The 20181-nt window shown below is 32.3% G+C and overlaps 2 protein-coding genes across 2 annotated transcripts; both read right to left on the reverse strand.

The window, feature by feature from the left end:
- Positions 1-7726: 7726 nt before the first annotated feature.
- On the reverse strand, positions 7727-11035 carry LOC135128840 (serine protease snake-like). The gene is made up of 3 exons (XM_064055919.1): positions 10969-11035; positions 8010-8192; positions 7727-7953 (listed from the first exon to the last, which is right to left on the reverse strand). Exons 1-3 carry the CDS (start codon positions 11033-11035, stop codon positions 7727-7729), a joined length of 477 nt encoding a protein of 158 aa, XP_063911989.1.
- A 7129-nt stretch (positions 11036-18164) lies between these two features.
- Positions 18165-19744, reverse strand: LOC135129008 (serine protease snake-like). Its single transcript, XM_064056088.1, has 5 exons — positions 19558-19744; positions 19321-19503; positions 19034-19262; positions 18562-18976; positions 18165-18406 (listed from the first exon to the last, which is right to left on the reverse strand). Exons 1-5 carry the CDS (start codon positions 19622-19624, stop codon positions 18227-18229), a joined length of 1074 nt encoding a protein of 357 aa, XP_063912158.1. The 5' UTR covers positions 19625-19744; the 3' UTR covers positions 18165-18226.
- Between the last annotated feature and the right edge of the window lie 437 nt (positions 19745-20181).

The following is a 20181-nucleotide window of genomic DNA, read 5'->3' on the forward strand; positions in this document are numbered from 1 at the left end:
ATAAATGTTTACACATCTGGTAATTCCAGAGACAGTAAGGTTTCTCGTTGGCCTTCTTGGGTCAGGAAAAAATAACGTTTGCTGGTGGAAAGCCTTAGTCACTTGATGCTTGGGTTTTTCCCAATAAACATGTTCTTTTAAATTATTGACCATTCATGACACGATTTAAGAATAAGTAGAAATGTTGTAATAACTTGAATCAAATAATAAATTAACACACGCTCAAACAAAATATGAAAAATGTGATCGTCTGCAAATTAGAGGCTATTCTAACATGGCGGAATGCATTCAAGTCCAAGGTGGTTGGCTGAATTCGAAAAGTCGAAAAATGACTTTGAATTAAAATGCAAAATTATGAACAAAAAAACGGACAGATAAGTGTAGTGATAAGTTAATTATATGTTCTTCTGCAGAGTGGTTTTGAAGAGATAAAATTAATTTCTGAAATCGACGTGGGGTGGGTGGGCGTGCTCAATTATACGTTCTTCTGTAGAATGAGAGTGGGAACTAATAGAACTTAGGGTGTAAAAAACAAGCGTTGATCGTATTTTTTTGTTATACTATTTGCTATAAGATTTATTGCTTGTTTCATAAGGAAAAAAATGAGAAAAGGGATGGGTGGGCGGGTCTGAATTTAACATTTTCCTTCAGTCTTTTATAAGCAAAAAATAGGTGTATACATATTAAGTTGTGGACAATTTTATAGCAATAACTCTGTTAATAATGGAGATATTTTTCTTTCTGAGTGTTTTTTTTATTATTTTGATATCGTGTGGATTCTTCGTGGTTTGAAGTTCTAGATAGAATATGGCATAACTATATGTTGTTTGCTTCTTTTGTTGCGTAAGCTAAGGAAGTATTGTAATCGAGTCCATCGGGCGACTGGTTAATTTCATATTTTCTCGATAGGTCGTGAGTACGAAAAAATAGGTCTCCGGTTTCCGTCGGTCTGTTTGTCTGTCCGTCTGTCCGCAGTCCGTGTGTCCAATCATCCCCACCAACAGGGTAATGAAGTCATAAACACTTTAAGTTGTTATTATGGCTTCGAGGCCATTTTTGCTTATTGAGCGTAACCTAAAGTGATCGAGTCTATCGGGTGACTTGGTTCTTTCGTATTTTCTCAGCGTTTCATGACTTCTAAACAGCTTCTACTAGGAAATTCTTTTTGTCTCACTCCCGCGTGTATAGTTTCGAAAAACTCACTTGAAGCAACGCCTAGCACCCTTCTTTAGCTTTACTTAAATATTATACAGTATAACCTGTATACTCCGAACCCACGATTATCTGAACGTACAGTAATCCGAACAGAGATTACTTGAAGTCGATGCAAAAATGACGCCAAATCTTCTTTCTGCACGTGTTGTATTGAATTTTTTGAAATGTTTAAAAATTGCGATATTTCAATTCACTGAATGAATTAACTAATTCTGGAAAAAGTAAAAAATTGGCCGGAAATGTCACTTTTAAAATAGTCGCCAATAATTGTGAAAAAAATCAGGAACGTAGATCTAGACATGCTAATTCCAAAAATATAGCGTCTTAATAATCACGGAGCAACATTTTCGAAAAAATTGGCATAAAATGCAAATTTTTGAAAATTTTTAAAATTTCGATATTTCGATGGTCGATCCTGGAAAAACGGTTGCAGTTATAAAAGAAGCGAGGCCGAAAATGAGTTCTAGAGTTCGAAATCAACAAGAAAATGTGTTTAGTTAAGTTTCTAAAAAGTCAAAAATTGTCCGAAATTTGAAGAAGGTGGGACCATTGAAAAAATTTCATTTTTAAAAGTCGTCTCAAAATTCTGAAAAAATTCAAGGATGTAGATTTCGACATGCTGATTCCAAAAATATAGCGGGTTAACGGTCGCTAAGTAACATTTTCGAAAGGAAAAACATGAAATGTGAATTTTTAAAATTTCTAAAATTTCGATATTTTGACGGTGGATTCTGCAAAAACGGTTGCATTTATCAAAGAAGTGAGGTCCAAAATGAGTTCTAGATTTAGAAATCAACAAGAAAATGTATTTAGTCAAGTGTCAAAAATGTCAAAAATTGACCGAAATTTGAAGAAGGGGGGAACCATTGGAAAAATTTCACTTTTAAAAAATTATCTAAAAATTCTGAAAAAAATCATGGATTTAGATTTCGATATATTGGTTCCAAAAATATAGAGCATTAATGGTCGCGGAGCAACATTTTCGAAAAAAAAGACATGAAATGTGAATTTTTGAAAATTTCCAAAATTTCGATATTTCGACGGTGGATTCTGAAAAAACGGTTGGATTTATCTAAGAAACGAGGCCGAAAATGAGTTCTAGAATTCGAAATCTACAAGAACATGTATTTAGTTACGTTTCGAAAATGTCAAAAATTGGCCGAAATTTGAAGAAGGGGCGACCATAAATTCGTCTAAAAATTCTGAAAAAATTCAGGAATGTAGACTTCGGCATGCTGATTCCATAAATATTATGTGTTAATGGTCAGGGAGCAACATTTTCGAAAAAATTGTCATGAAATTCAGATTTTTAAAAATTTCTAAAATTTCGATATTTGGACGGTGGACTCTGGAAAAACGGTTGCATTTATCAAAGAAATGAGGTCAAAAATGAGTTCTAGATTTAAAAATCTACACGAAAATATATTTAGTTAGGTTTCGAAAACGACAAAAATTGGCCTAAATTTGAAAACCATTGGAAAAATTTCACTTCTAAAAAAGTCGTCTAAAAATTCTAAAAAATTCACGGATGTAGATTTCGACATACTGATACGAAAAATATAGCGTGTTAATGGTCACGGAGCAATATTTTCGAAAAATCGGCATGAAATGCGAATTTTTGTAAATTTCTAAATTTTCGATATTTACACGGTCGATTTTGAAAAAACGGCTGCATTTATCATAGAAGCAAGGCCGAAAATGAGTTCTAGAGTTCGAAATCTAAAGAAACATGTATTTAGTTACGTTTTGAAAATGTAGAAAATTAGCCGAAATCTGAAAAAATTTCCCTTTTAAAAAAGACGCCTAAAAATTCTGAAAAAATTCAGGGATGTATATTTCGACATACTGATTCGAAAAATATAGCGTGTTAATGGTCATCGGCATGAAATGCGAATTTTTGTAAATTTATAAATTTTCGATATTTACACGGTCGGTTTTGAAAAAACAGCTGCATTTATCAAAGAAACGAGGCCGAAAATGAGTTCTAGAGTTCGAAATCAACAAGAAAATGTATTTAGTTAAGTGTCGAAACTGTCAAAAATTGACCGAAATTTGAAGAAGGGGGGAACCAATGGAAAAATTTCACTTTTAAAAAATTGTCTAAAAATTCTGAAAAAAATCAGGGATTTAGATTTCGATATACTGATTCCAAAAATATAGCGTGTTAGTGACATGAAATGCGAATTTTTTAAAATTTCTAAAATTTCGATGTTCACACGGTCGATTTTGAAAAAAACAGCTGCATTTATCAAAGAAGCAAGGCCGAAAATGAGTTCTAGAGTTCGAAATCTAAAGGAACATGTATTTAGTTACGTTTCGAAAATGTAGAAAATTAGCCGAAATCTGAAAAAATTTCACTTTTAAAACAGTCGTCTAAAAATTCTGAAAAAATTCAGGGATGCAGATTTCGACATGCTGATTCCAAAAATATAGCGCGTTAACGGTCGCGAAGCAACATTTTCGAAAGAAAAAACATGAAATGTGAATTTTAAAAAATTTCTAAAATTTCGATATTTCGACGGCGGACTCTGGAAAAACGGTTGCATTTATCAAAAAAATTAGGTCAAAAATGAGTTCTAGATTTAGAAATCTACACGATAATATATTTAGTTACGTTTCGAAAACGGCAAAAATTGGCCGAAATTTGAAGACCACTGGAAAAATTTCACTTTTAAAAAAGTCGTATAAAGATTCTAAAAAATTCGGGGATGTAGATCTCGACATACTGATTCGGAAAATATAGCGTGTTCAAGGTCGCGGAGCAATATTTTCGAAAAATCGGCATTAAATGCGAATTTTTGTAAATTTCTAAACTTTCGATATTTACACGGTCGATTTTGAAAAAACGGCTGCATTTATCAAAGAAGCAAGGCCGAAAATGAGTTCTAGAGTTCGAAACCAACAAGAAAATGTATTTAGTTAAGTGTCGAAAATGTCAAAAATTGACCGAAATTTGAAGAAGGGGGAAAAATTTCACTTTTAAAAAAATTGTCTAAAAATTCTGAAAAAAATCAGGGATGTAGATTTCGATATACTGATTCTAAAAATATAGAGTATTAATGGTCGCGGAGCAACATTTTCGAAAGAAAAAACATGAAATGTGAATTTTTAAAAATTTCAAAAATTTCGATATTTCGACGGTGGATTCTGAAGAAACGATTGGATTTATCTAAGAAACGAGGCCGAAAATGAGTTCTATAATTCGAAATCTACAAGAACATGTATTTAGTTACGTTTCGAAAATGTAAAAAATTGGCCGAAATTTGAAGAAGGGGCGATCATAAATTCGTCTAAAAATTTAGAAAATTCAGGAATGTAGATTTCGACATACTGATTCCAAAAATCTAGAGTATTAATGGTCGCGGAGCAACATTTTCGAAAGAAAAAACATGAAATGTGAATTTTTGAAAATTTCAAAAATTTCGATATTTCGACGGTGGATTCTGAAGAAACGGTTGAATATATCTAAGAAACGAGGCCGAAAATGAGTTCTAGAATTCGAAATCTACAAGAACATGTATTTAGTTACGTTTCGAAAATGTCAAAAATTGGCCGAAATTTGTAGAAGGAGCGACCATAAAGTCGTCTAAAAATTCTGAAAAAATTCAGGGATGTAGACTTCGACATGTTGATTCCAAAAATGTTGGATGTTAATGGTCAGGGAGCAACATTTTCGAAAAAATTGTCATGAAATTCGGATTTTTAAAATTTCTAAAACTTTGATATTTGGACGGTGGATTCTGGAAAAACGGTTGCATTTATGAAAGAAATGAGGTCAAAAATGAGTTCTAGATTTAGAAAACTACACGAAAATATATTTAGTTAGGTTTCGAAAATGGCAAAAATTGGCCGAAATTTGAAGAAGGGGGACCATTGGAAAAAATTCACTTTTAAAAAAGTTTTCTAAAAATTCTAAAAAATTCAGTGATCTAGATTTCGACATACTGATTCGACAAATATAGCGTATTAATGGTCACGGAGCAATATTTTCGAAAAATCAGCATGAAATGGGAATTTTTGTAAATTTATAAATTTTCGATATTTACACGGTCGATTTTGAAAAAACGGCTGCATTTATTAAAGAAACGAGGCCGAAAATGAGTTCTAGAGTTCGAAATCAACAAGAAAATGTATTTAGTTAAGTGTCGAAAATGTCAAAAATTGAACGAAATTTGAAGAAGGGGGGAACATTGGAAAAATTTCACTTTTAAAAAATCGTCTAAAATTCTGAAAAAAATCAGGGATGTAGATTTCGATGTACTGATTCCAAAAATATAAATTAATGGTCGCGGAGCAACATTTTCGAAAGAAAAAACATGAAATGTGAATTTTTGAAAATTTCAAAAATTTCGATATTTCGACAGTGGATTCTGAAGAAACGGTTGGATTTATCTAAGAAACGAGGCCGAAAATGAGTTCTAGAATTCGAAATCTACAAGAACATGTATTTAGTTACGTTTCGAAAATGTCAAAAATTGACCGAAATTTGTTGAAGGGGCGACTATAAAGTCGTCTAAAAATTATGAAAAAACTCAGGAATGTTGACTTCGGCATGCTGATTCCATAAATATTGCGTGTTAATGGTCAGGCAGCAACATTTTAGAGAAAATTGGCATGAAATGCGGATTTTTTTAAAATTCTAAATTTTCGATATTTCGACGGTCGATTCTGAAAAAATGGTTGCATTTATCAAAGAAGAAATATATTTAGTTAAGTTTAGAAAATGTCAAAAATTGGCCGAAATTTGTAAAAGGGAAAAATTTCACTTTTAAAAAAGCCGTCTAGAAATTCTGAAAAAATTCAGGAACGTAGATCTCAACATGCCGATTCCAAATATATAGAGGGCTTGATTTTAACGGGACAATATTTTCGGGAAATTCGGTGTGAAATTCGAATTTTTGGAAATGTCTAAAAATTGCGATATTTCAATGGACGACGCTGGAAAAACAGTTTATGTTATCGAAGAAATGAAGTCAGAAGTGACTTTTGCGGCCTAAAATCTACAAGAAAATTTATTTAGTTAAATTGCAAAGGGGTATCTAATACCATAATCCGTATACACAATGGAAAGTTTCATTTTTGAAAAAGTCATGTCAAAATTCTGAAAAAATTCAAACGTGTTGATTACAAAAAGATAGCGTGCTATTATCCATTATTGCTTAAGAATACTTTATTTCTGTTTAAAAAAAATAAGGTTATTTCTTGAAGTTTGTTTTCAGCAGTGTATGAAGTTGCTATTTAATTTTCTTTCAGATTTTTGGGAAATTCGCTGATCCAAACAAGTCGCTAATCCAAACACACCTTTTCCCCAAATAATTCGAATTATCGAGGTTATACTGTATACATATCTTTATCTTAACTTAAAAAAAATATAACCTTAGAATTTTGGCTGGATTTGATGAGCGAGAGAAGTTCTGTCGAAATAGTCTTCGACCAATTTGTTCTAGTTATCGAGAAAGAAAGGACGCCAATTTTTAATAGGGTCCAAGGTGAGGGCCTTACTTTCATGTCAATTTTCCAGATGGATTTTTAATTGTAAACTTCATGGCGTGAAACACAGTTTGGTTAAATAGCTGGCTGTTTTACGAAGACAGGGTGGAGCGTATAATATGCGGCAGTTCTAAAATTGATTTTAAATGATTACCGTATTTCATACGAGCAAGATCCACACAAAGAATAATTGAATTAAAATTTGATATCTATCAATTACAATGAAAGCAAAAGTGTTATTGGAAAACTGTTTTGTTTTTATTTCTGATGAGCACAATTTTTTTTCCGAAAACGAATCATTTTATTCACTGTCATCTGGCCAAACTATGTCTTCAATCCATTTAATATAGTAGGACACTCGAGTATTTACGGTGGGACGTTCAGCACAACTTGCAACCGAAATCACACCCACTACATCATATATACACCGGGTTGCGTCTTTTCTGTGATATATTTGCATTGGTCCACCACTATCACCCTAAAAATTCAATTTTTTTTAATAACAATAGATACACAAAGGCTTAGACATAGTTTAAACTAAAATAATGTTTTAACTGACCTCACAAGCACCCTTGCCTTCGGTAGCTCCTCCTGTGCAAACATGTATATCATTTATAACCCCTTTGTCTAGATTACTTGAGTTCCTGTACAAGTCATTGCAGGTCTGGTGGTCTATAATATCTAGTTTTACTTCGAATAAATTTCGATTATTGCTTCTATCCAAATACTCTGTAGCACCCCATCCAGTAGCAACAGCTGTTGTGTCCTGAATGGCAGAGTTTATATAAAGACACGCTGGCCGTACATACGAAGTCATTTCGACTGGTCTCTCCAGTTTCAATAGTGCTATATCGTTATATGGAAGATTTTTTTTGTACTCTGGATGCGTAAATCCACTTGCTACGTTTATTTCTTGTTTTTCGCGGGGGTCGTTGATATTTGTCACCCCCAACAACGCAAGTTTTGGTTCACGACTAAAACATACAGAAAAATTAGTTAATATCAAATACTAAGGTCAAACTTACTGTTCCGTATACATACAAGATCCCGATGTCAAAATATATTGTTCGCTGATAAGCGATCCTCCACATAACCACTGAACACTGTAACGGGACAGAATCCGATATCCCAGTAGCGCCATATGAGGAAACTGTGTTTTTCCAGCTGGAATTCCTCCAACGACGCGTTTTACAATACTGTGTCCACATAATGGTTTCTCTTTTGTGTACGTAGCATATTCTCTACATTCTAAACGCAATTTGAATTTGGTTTTACTTTGTGTGGACACGAAATTTTTTACGTACTACTTTCGCTCATGTAACCTGGTCGACGAGGCTTTGGGCAACAGACTATGGGTTGGGTTTCTTCGAAGCCACAAGTTTGAGGCAGTTTTTGGTGGAAGACTACTTCATCTCGAATCTCCTTGCATTGTATTAAGAGTTTGCAAATCCCTGGATAGTTTGGAGACTCAAGGATGCAAGAGGTTCCTGTAAAGGCAAATGTGAAAATTGAATTGATTTCACGAAAAAAAAAAAAAGATGTGATATTACTATATTGAATCTTTGGCAAAAACAACATTTGCCACTGGTTTCGAAAAAAAGTGGTAGGATAAAATTTAAAAATATTAAGCTGGGGATGGTAAAGTAAATATTTGACACTACGTAATCGTAGTTAACCAAAAGTCGAAAGATTTTATGTCATAATTTAAAAGTTAATGATATCTAGAGAGCGGATTTATAAGCACAAAAAAATTAAGAACAAGCGCTTAAATAAGCACAACATTTTCAATAAAACAGTTTTCTTTTAAGCAAAAAAGCATTAAAAACATAATCATATTACAAATCAAAGAACACTTCTTAGAACTTTGGATAAAATATTATTACAATAATCCTAGACTTTATATTTTACACACGTATTTCAGTTTTCTTTAAAACAATTTATGATTGTAATATGTTCCAAGTTGTCCACTGTCAAATTTTTTCGCCGATCATTTAAAATGTATTTAAAATTGGAGAATGTGCGTTCAACATCCACACTCGTTGGCGAAAATTTGAATTTTGCAACTAATGTTGAATCTAACTCCAAATTTTCCACCTTCTGGCCTTGTAAAACACGAGCAACGTCGGAAAGAACACCGAAACCTGCATTTTTATTTAACACTTCGTCAAGTTTTTGAGATACTCTAGTACCAATATCACCCCTTACTGCGTTTGCTTGTTGTTTAAATTCTTTCACTAAGTTTATGGCATCTACCAACAACATGTTGGGTTTTTCTAACTTTTCTATTACCTCACATACGAATTGATAATTGCTTCTTAGAAAAGCTAGATATTGTCGCAAATCTTTGTTTTTCAAAATATTTATGCAATCTTTAATCGATTGAGAAGAATCTTCGCTAAACTCCGTAACTACTTCCTCAAATTCTTTGATATATTTGTCATAATAAAACGTGGCCTGTAACTATGTTCCCCACCTCGTTATAATCGGCTCTGGGGGCAATGGTATATTTGGAAATTTTTCCTTAAAATGTTGCACTCTTAGTGGGGCTTTAACAAAAATCTTTTTACCATTTGTCACTAATTTATTAACAGTAGGAAACTGCAAACGTATTTCTTCAGCCACTCTGTTTAAACCGTGGGCAATGCAAGTAAAGTGAATTAAATTGGGGTACAATATTTTTAGATTATTCCCTGCTTTCAACATATAATGAGCTGCATCCAAGACCATCAATAAAATTTTATTCGCCGGTACGGCATTTGGCAAAAATAGTGACGTAAGACTGTCATTTACAAATTTGGTAATCGTATTGCCATTTGTTTTATCTAAAATTTTCAAACTTACTACATACCCTCGACTAGGGAAATTTTCATTTAAGATTCCAACAATTAAACTTGCCACGTATCTTCCACAACTATCGGTTGTTTCATCGACAGCGAACCATAAATAATTATCTCCAATGCGATGTTTAATTTCGTTGTAAACTTGCTGAAACACTGGGCCTACATAATTTTTTCGGAGAGTACTTTCAACCGGAATATGTCGATTGCAGTGTTTTTCAAGGAATTCTTGAAGAGGGCCTTTCTCCAATTTTTTTAAAGGTATATTGGACTGGATCATCATTTTACATAAATCCAAATTAAACTGAAATTGCTCATTTTTTGTGGAAGTAGATGCAACAGATTCATGTATGGTCTGCTGTTTAATTTAAAAACTTCAAACATTTTCTTCCTTTCTACATGAAGAGTCGTTCTGACATGTTGCGTCACGTTATATTTTTTATCATTTTGAATCTAAAACAACGTACATATACAGGATTAACAAAGGAAAATAGATAAAAAAAAATTAGTGGGCTTACGGTTTTCACACAAGCTCTGCAGAATATTTTGTTGTTTGCTAATTTTAATTCTGGAAAATCCCTTATCCACTCATCCGGCGTCGATTTTACTTTCGGCACTCTTTTAAGATATTAGTAATATTACCAAAAAGAACTCAACATGTAACAAGGGAGAACCACGTATAACACTGTACCACGACAGACGCGATAGATTGTTTGTTGTGAAATAAAGGGTCCATTTACTTAAAAGTTTCCATTAGAAAAATTTTAAGGTAGGTAGTTGGGTACAATAATCCTTTTTTCTAGAAAATCTTCAACGGTCTTGCCGCAAAATGCCGAAAAAGAACATCCAGTTAAAAGTTTTAATTCATTATCAACGGAAGTAAGGATTTAAAGTCATAAAATCTATGGAGTATTTTTCCAATCCTATAATAAAATGTCATTGCCCAAACGACCGGAACCTATTCACAGAAAGGGTCTTGAGTAAGTGTACTTAAATGGTCAAGTCCAGGTAAAATGCATACGATACGATACCGCTAACTAGCAAGTATTTGTCATCCCGACAAGGGCGGCATTTGAACAAAATATGCATTAAAACTCATATTCGTCGAAAAAAGCATTAAATAAGCATATTAGTTTTAATATGCTTAAAATTGAATAAAAAGCAAATAAGCATAAAAAAAATGTGTCAAATGACTCCAAATTGTATCATAGTTACAGATATAAAAAAGTTTTGAAATGCTTACATTTTTCACAAAAAGCATTAAACCTAGAAATCCGTTCTCTAATGACATCACAATTCAACAAATTATCCAAGCATTTTTTTGTAGATGAGAATAAATATATAAGGTTATGTAAGTAAGAAAATTAGCTAAGAGTTTTGCTTATAACATTGAATAATGATATAGACGTAAAGAAGAACAACTCACCAATAATATCTTGTGTGTAAATATTTTTAACCAACATTATAGTAACAATGATCAGAGATCTAAACATTCTTTAAAATTTAAAAGCTCTTCTTCTTTACCACTATTAGTTTTATAAGCGTACGAAACAGGTATTTACACATGTGGTGATTTCAGGGACAGCCACGTTTCCTGTACACTTTGTAGGTCATCGCGAGTGATAATAATGGGTTACGAGCTAGATTTAAGTACCAGCAAATTACGATGCCCGCAAACCATGTTATACATGTGTTTTTCGTAGTATACATCGTTTCCTATTTATCTATTTTTTGTAAATAATGAAAATTTTGGATTCATATAGATCCCAAAGCAGAAAAAAAAAACATTACAATTAAACTGTTTAAATGTTTCTGTTGTAATGTCCTGAAAAAATAAGATAATTTATTCAATAATGTAGGCAACCATGCAAGTCTAGCGAAATTGAAACCCTCTGTTTGGGGCTGGAAAAAATTTAGAATCGGACGTGCGGTTGTGTGGAAAATGAACCACATTCGACGCCCCAGTCCCAATAAATGAGTACAGTTAATTATGATTTTATAACCTGAAATGTGTAGAAAATTGATAATACGTCAACATGTTCCTTTAATTGTTAATGTTAAGATTGTTGATTGTTCATGGTTGTAAGACAAGTAAGCGATCATTATGCAAATGTTCATATGAACCACATTTCAGGAAATTCTTTGTTTGGGACTTTGATATACCGTGAACCCCGAGATTTTTTTAAATTCTTAAAATAAACACTAGAAACTCCCGAGATTTTCTTGAGTTCTTTCAAAAACAAAACACCAGAAACATCCGAGGTCGTTATAAATTTTTCTAAAACACACTAGGGACTATCGAAATTCTTTCAAATTCTTTGAAGAACGAAACAGACATCCGACATTCTCTTCTATTTTTTTTAAAACAAAACACTCGGGAGCCCCTAAATTATTTCTAATTCTTTGAAAAATAGAGCACCATCAATCCCGAGATTTTTTTAAATTCTTAAGACAATACACTAGGGACCCCGTGATACTTTTCAAATCTTAAAAAAATTGGTAGGGGTCCCACGATTCTTTAAAATTCTTTCATGAGTTTCCTAGATTTTTTTAAATACAAAAAATATATTAGAAACCTCCGAAATTTTCTTCAAAACTTTCAAAAACATCACCAGGAATATCTGAGATTTTAAATTTTTTTCAAAAACAACACACCAGCAACATTCGAGACGATTTTTAACTCTTTAGAAAAAAAGACACTAGGGACTCCTACCTATAGACATTTTTCAATTTTTTTGTAAACCAAAACACCAGGAACATTTAAGAAAAAAAACACTAGGAACCTCTTTAAAATCTTTAAAAAAACATTAGAAACTCCCGGAATTTTCTTCAAATCTTTCAAAAAAAAATATATATATATATCAGGAATTCCGAGTTTTCAAATTCTTAAAAAATAGTCTAGGGGTCTTCGAGAGTGTTTAAAACTTTTCTAAAAACCAAAATATTAGAAAACCCCCACATTATTTCAAATTCTTGCAAAAACAAGACTTGGGAACCGAAATACTTTTAAATTAAAAAAAAAAAAATACCGTAGGGGCTCTAGGATTTTTCCTTCTGATTTCTTAAGAAAATACACTACGGGCCCCGAGATACGTTTCAAATCTAAAAAAATCCGTAGGGACCACATGATTATTTCAAATTCTTTCATGAACTCTCTCGATTTTTTTAAATTCTTAAAACAAACACTAGAAACTCCCGAGATTTTCTTGAGTTCTTTCAAAAACAAAGCACCAGAAACGTTCGACGTTCTTATAAATTCTTTTAAAATACACTAGGGACTGTCGAAATTTTTTCAAATTCTTAGAAGAACAAAACAGACATCCCACATCCTCTTCAATTCTTTTAAAAACAAAACACTCGGGAACCCCTGAATTATTTCTAATTCTTTGAAAAATAGAGCACCATCAATCCCGAGATTCTTTTAAATTCTTAAGCAAATACACTAGGGACCCCGTGATACTTTTCAAATCTTAAAAAAATTGGTAGGGGTCCCACGATTCTTTAAAATTCTTTCATGAGTTTCCTAGATTTTTTTAAATAAAAAAATATATTAGAAACCTTCGAAATTTTCTTCAAAACTTTCAAAAACATCACCAGGAATATCTGAGATTTTCAAATTTTTTCAATAACAACACACCACCAACATTCGAGGCTATTTTCAACTCTTACTCTTCTTCTCAACTTAGAAAAAAAGACGCCAAGGACCCCCACCTATAGACATTTTTAAATTTTGTTTGTAAACCAAAACACCAGGAACATTTAAGAAAAAAACATTAGGAACTTTTTTAAATTCTTTAAAAAAACATTAGAAACTCACGAAATTTTCTTCAAATCTTTCAAAAAAATATATATATATCAGGAATACCGAGTTTTCAAATTCGTAAAAAATAGTCTAGAGGTCTTCGAGATTGTTTAAAACTTTTCTAAAAACCAAAATACTAGAAAATCCCGATACTTTTAAATTAAAAAAAAATACCGTAGGAGCTCTAGGATTCTTTCTTCTGATTTCTTAAGAAAATACACTACGGGCTCTGAGATACGTTTCAAATCTAAAAAAATCCGTAGAGACCACATGATTCTTTCAAATTCTTTCATGAACTCTCTAGATTCTTTTAAATTCTTAAAGAAAACAATAGAAATCTCCGAAATTTGCATCAAATCTTTCAAGAACAGCTTCAAGAATATATCAAATTTTCAAATTTTTTCAAAGACAAAACACCAAAAACTCTAAGATGCTTTCAAATTTTTGAAAAACAAAACACCAGCAACATCCGAGATTATTTTTCACTATTTAAAAAAAAAAGACTAGAAACCCCCAAAATTTTCTTCAATTCTTTCAAAAATAAAACGCCAGGATGATCCGAGATTTTGTAAAATAAGAAAAAAAAAACACTAGGGTCTACAGACATTTTTCAAATTTTTTGAAAACCAAAACACCAGGAACATTTGAGATTATTGTTAACTCTTAAGACAGAAAAAACACTAAGAACTTCGAGAATATTTTTAAATTCTTTAAAAAACACTGGAAACTCCCGAAATTTTTTCCGAATTTTTCAAAACCAAAACATCAGAGATACCGAGGTTTTTAAACTCTTTCAAAAACAAAACGCCGGGAATTGCAAGGTTCTTTTCAACTCTTAAAAAAGACTCTAGTGGTCTCCGAGATTGTTTAAAACTTTTCCAAAGGACAAAATACTCGAAAAACCCCGAAATTCTTTCTAATTGTTGCAAAAACAACGCTTGGAACCCGAGATATTTTTAAATTAAAAAAATACCGTAGGGGCTCCGAGTTACTTTTCAAATTAAAAAAAAAATCCATAGGGGGCCCATGATTCTTTCAAATTCTTTCATAAACTCCCTGGATACATTTAAATTCTTAAAAAAAAAACATTACAAATCTCCGAAATTTTCATCAAATCTTTCAAAACCAGCATCAGGATTATCTGAAATTTTCAAATTCTTTCAAAAACAATACACCAGGAACCCCAAGATTCTTTTAAATTCTTAAAAATTAGTCTAGGGTTCTCCGAGATTGTATAAAACTCTTCCAAAAACCAAAATACTAAAAAAACCCTAAATTCTTTCAAATTCTTGGAAAAACAATACTTGGGACTCCGAGATTTTTTCAAATCTAAAAAAAATTCGTAGGGGCCCCAGGATTCTTCCAAATACTTTCATGAACTCCCTAGATTCTTTTAGATTCTTCAAAAAAAAAGCATTAGAAATCTCCGAAATTTTCATCAAATCTTTCAAAAACAACATCCGGAATATCAGAGATTTTCAAATTCTTTGAAAAACAAAACTTCAGCAACATCCGAGATTATATTTAGCTCTCTATAAAAAAAAAAAAACACTAGGAATCCAGAAATTTTCTTCAATTCCTTCAAAAACAAAACGTCAGGAACATTCTGTTATAAAAAACACTAGGAACCACCGATATTTTTTCAAATTCTTTGAAAACCAAAACACCTGGAACATTTGAGATTATTGTTAACTCTTGAGAAAGACAAAAGGATAGGAACCTCTAGAATACTTTTAAAATCTTAAACAAAACACTCCCGAAATTTCTTTCAAATCTTTCAAACATAAAACATGAGGAATACCGAAATTTTCAAACTCTTTCAAAACAAACCAGGAACCCCGAGATTTTGCGAAATTCTTAAAAAAGACTCTAGGGGTCTCCGAGATTGTATAAAGCTCTTCTAAAAACCAAAATACTAAAAAAACCCTAAATTTTTTCAAATTCTTGGAAAAGCAATACACTTGGGACTCCGAGATATTTTTCAAATCTAAAAAAATCCGTAGGGGCCCCAGGATTTTTCCAAATACTTTCATGAACTCTCTAGATTCTTTTAGATTCTTAAAAAAAAAAACCATTGGAAATCTCCGAAATTTTCATCGAATCTTTCAAAAACAACATCAGGAATATCAGAGATTTTCAAATTCTTTGAGAAACAAAACTTCAGCAACATCCGAGATTATTTTTAACTCTTTATAAAAAAAACACTAGGAATCCCGAAATTTTCTTCAATTCCTTCAAACACAAAACGCCAGGAACATCCGAGATTCTGTAAAAAGAAAACACTAGGAACCACCGATATTTTTTCAAATTCTTTGAAAACCAAAACACGTGAAACATTTGAGATTATTGTTAACTCTTGAGAAAGAGTTAGGAACCTCGAGAATACTTTTAAAATCTTAAAAAAAACACTAGAAACTCCCGAAATTTGTTTCAAATCTTTCAAAAATAAAACATCAGGAATACCGACGTTTTCAAACACTTTCCAAAACAAACCAGGAATCCCGAGATTTTGCTAAATTCTTAAAAAAGACTCTAGGGGTTTCCGAGATTGTATAAAACTCTTCCAAAACCAAAATACTAGAAAGCCCCAATATTCTTTCAAATTCTTGCAAAAACAACCCTTAGAAACCGAGATACTTTTAAATTAAAAAAAATACCGTAGAGGCTCCAGGATTCTTTCCTTTAAATTCATAAGAAAATACACTAGGTGGAAAAAATCCATAAGGGGCCCATGATTATTTCAAATTCTTTCATGAACTCCCTAGATTCATTTAAATTCTTAAAAAAAAGATATTACAAATGTCCGAAATTTTCATTAAATCTTTCAAAAACAACTTCAGGTTTATCAGATTATATGAGATTTTCAAATTCTTTCAAAAACAAAACACCACGAACGCAGAGATTATTTCAAATTCTTTGAAAAACAAAATCCCAGCAATATCCGAGATTATTTTTAACTCTTTAGAAAAAAAAAAAACTAAAGGAGCCTCCGAAATTTTCTTCAATTTCTTCAAAAACAAAATGCGAGGAACATCTGATAATCTATAAAATAAAAAAATACTAAGAACTACCGACATCTTTTTAAATTCTTTGAAAAACAGAACTCCAGAAACACTTAATATTATTGTTAACATTAAGAAAGAAAAAACACTAGGAATCTTGAGAATACCTTTAAAGTCTTTAAAAAACACTAAAAACTCCTTAAATTTTCTTCAAAACTTTCAAGAACAAAACATCAGGAATTCCAGGGTTTTCAAACTCTTTCAAAAACCCGAAATTCTTTCAAATTCTTGCAAAAACAACACTTGGAACTCGAGATAATATTAAATTCTAAAAAAAAATATCGCAGGGGTACAGGATTAGTTCAATTTCTTTGAAAATAACACGCCTGAACTCTAGAGATTCTTTTAAATTAAAAAAAAGCAACAAACGCCTCAGATTTTCTTCTAATACTTGCAAAAACAAAACACTATGAACATTTGAAATTCTTTTAAATTCTTAAAAGAAATCAAAGACATCCGAGATTCTTATAAATTCTTTAAAACAACACTAGGGACTATCAAAATTCTTTCAAATCTTCGAAGAACAGAACACATCCTCGACGTTCTTTTCTATTCTTTTAAAAAGAAAACACTCTTTTAAATTCTCTCAAATTCTTTGAACAATAGAACACCATCGATCCCGAGATTCTTTAAATTCTTAACATAAAACACTGCGGACCACGAGATGCTTTTCACATCTTAATCTTTCCGATTCTTTCAAATTTTTTCATGAGCTCCCTAGATTCTTTTAAATTCTTAAAAAAACATTAGAAGCCTTCGAACTTTTCTTCAACTCTTTCAAAAACAGCACCAGGAATGTCTGGGATTTTCAAATTCTTTCAAAAACAAAACACCAACAAATCAGTTTTCTTCAATTTCTTCAAAAACAAAACGGCAGGAACAACTGAGATTCTATCAAATAAAAAAACACTAGGGACTACCGACATCTTTTCAAATTCTTTGAAAACCAAAACCTCAGGAACACTTCAGATTATTGTTAACCTTAAAATAGAAAAAACACTAGGAACCTCGAGAATATCTAGAAATTTTTTTCAAATTCTTTGAAAACCAAATACACCAGAGACATTTGAGATTATTGTTAACTCTTGAGAAAGAAGTAACACTAGGAGACTCGAGAATACTTTTAGATTATTTAAAAGAATTCTAGAAACTCCAGACATTTTTTTCAAATCTTTCAAAAACAAAACATCAGTATTCCGATATTTTCAAATTCTTTCAAAAACCGAACACCAGGAACCCCGAGATTCTTTTGAATCCTAAAATTGACTAAAAGTCTCCGAGATTGTTTAAAACTCTTTCAAAAACCAAATACTGGACAACTCCGAAATTCTTTCAGATCTTTGCAAAAGCAACACTTGGCCCTAGAGATACTATTAAGTGGTAAAAAATCGTAGGAGCCCCAGGATTCTTTCAATTTCTTTGAAAGTAACTCACTTGAACTGTGGAGCCGTCTCCAGAAAAAAAATCAAAATTCTTTCAGCCATCGGAGAGACCCGCAAGGTTTTATCAAAGTCTTTGAAATACAAAACACCAGGACTCCAGGGTCCTTCCAAATTCATAATAATAAGTTGTAAAATTATTATAGGCGAAAATTTTAAAATTCCATTTTCCACACCATCTTATGCGAACCCATGATGACCTTTTTATGATATTCTTCTCATTTTATATTTCAACTTTCAAATCTATTTCATAAATAAAGAATTATTTCATTAAAATTTAATATCTGTTTTTTTTAGGACAATAAAAGGGCAAGGGTACGTAAGTAATATACAGAGTGTTAACTGGAAAACTGTTATATATATTTTTTTAAACAAACGATGTTATTGACTGTTGTCTGGCCAAACTATGTCTTCAATCCACTTAATGTAATACGACACTCGAGTATTTACAGATGGGGCACCAACACATGCTCTTCCAAACGAGATCAGGCCTACTACATCATACGTACACAATGTGGCGTCGCTACTGTGATATATTTGTATCGGACCACCAGTGTCACCCTAAAATTAGAAACATTTTGATTAAACTACGAACAAAAGGTTTTTCTCTTTTATTTTTGTATTTCAGTTTCATTATTGACTAAAAAGATAAATAAAAGAAATTTCGATTTAAATTTTTTTAAATAATATAGTATAATAATATCGTTTTAACTGACCTGACAAGTATCCTTGCGTTCATTACCTCCTCCCGTGCAAACTTGTATGTCATTTACAATTCCTTTGTCTAGATTCGTGGCGTTTTTGTAACTGTCACTGCAGGTCTGGTGGTCTATAATTTTTAGTGTTACTTTCAGCAAATTTTCACTCTTGCTCCTGCCCACAGATTCTGTAGAACCCCAGCCTGTAGCAATCCCGTCTGTGACGTGGATGACAGAGTCTGTATACAGACAAGCCGGACGTACATACGAAGTCATTTCCACTGGTTTCTCCAGTTTTACGAGTCCTATGTCGTTATAGACACTGCCTCTTTTGTAATCTGGATGTGCCACTTTCTCTACAACTTTTATTTCTTGTCTGTGGTTGGGGTCGTTGATATTTGTGACCCCTAACAACACCAACTTTGGTCCATCACTAAAATAGAAAAAAAATTGTTTGGCTCCGTTTGCGATAATTATTTTTAAAACTTACAATTGATGTGATGTAAACAGACAATGCGCTGTTGTCAAAACATGCTGCTCACTGATTAGTGACCCTCCACATAACCACCGTAAATTGTCAGAATTCTTGCTCTGATATCCCAACAGCGCCATATGCGGGAACTCGGCGCTTCCAGCCCGATCTCCTCCAACGATGCGCTTTACAATTTTGTGTCCGCATATTTCTTTCTCTTGTGTATACGAAACATATTCTAGACATTCTAAACGCAATTTGTATTTGGTTTTATTTTGTGTGAAGACGAAATGGTTTTTACGTACTGCTTTCACTTATGGAACCTGGTCGGCGAGTCTTTGGGCAGCAAACTATGGCTTGTGTCCCTTCGAAGCCACAAGTTTGGGGCAGTTTGTGAAAAAACACTACTTGATCTCGAATCTCCTTACATTGGGTTAAAAGTTTGCATAGTCCGGGAGAGTTGGACGATTCATGGGTGCAAGAGTTTCCTGCAAACGCACTCACGTTAAATTATGATATAAAAATAAGGAAGAAAAACTCACCAATAATCTCTTGTGTGTAAATATTTTGGAGCGAGATTACAGTAATAATAAACAGAAATTTCAACATTTTTGAATATTTAATAGCTCATTCTCACACGCACACTCTTTAACTTTATTAAGTTTATCAGCATATGAAATTATTATTATTACACATCTAATGACGTCAGGGACAACCGCGCTTCCTCTTCACCTTGTAGGTCATCGCAAATGATAATAATTGCTTACGAGATAGAGTGGTATACGTTGTTTTCCATTTATTTATTTATTTATTGTCAACGATAAAAATAAAATATTTCGCCTTAGCTCCGAACAATTATAAAATTTATGCTTAAGTCTCCTGTTTTCGTCCGTCTGTGTACCATCTGTCCAGATTTTTATTAGACAGATAATTTCCGGAACGGGTTTACGGTCAAAACTTATTTATATTATTTTCAATACTTCTCTACCTTCTGGTACATTGAACTAACTGCCAATATCAATTTTGTCAGCAATCCGCAAGTTATTTGAAAATATAGTCTGGTCTAAATTAATTCCATATCTTAAAACTATAATAACACCAAAGCAACATGGTTTTGCCAAAAAAAGGTCTACCATAACTAGGCTTCGGATCTTAGGTTTTTTGCC

The sequence above is a fragment of the Zophobas morio genome, unplaced genomic scaffold (genome assembly GCF_036711695.1).
Source record: "Zophobas morio isolate AGI-343-1 ecotype UQ-CSIRO unplaced genomic scaffold, CSIRO_AGI_Zmor_V1 ptg000014l, whole genome shotgun sequence".
Lineage (NCBI taxonomy): Eukaryota > Metazoa > Arthropoda > Insecta > Coleoptera > Tenebrionidae > Zophobas > Zophobas morio.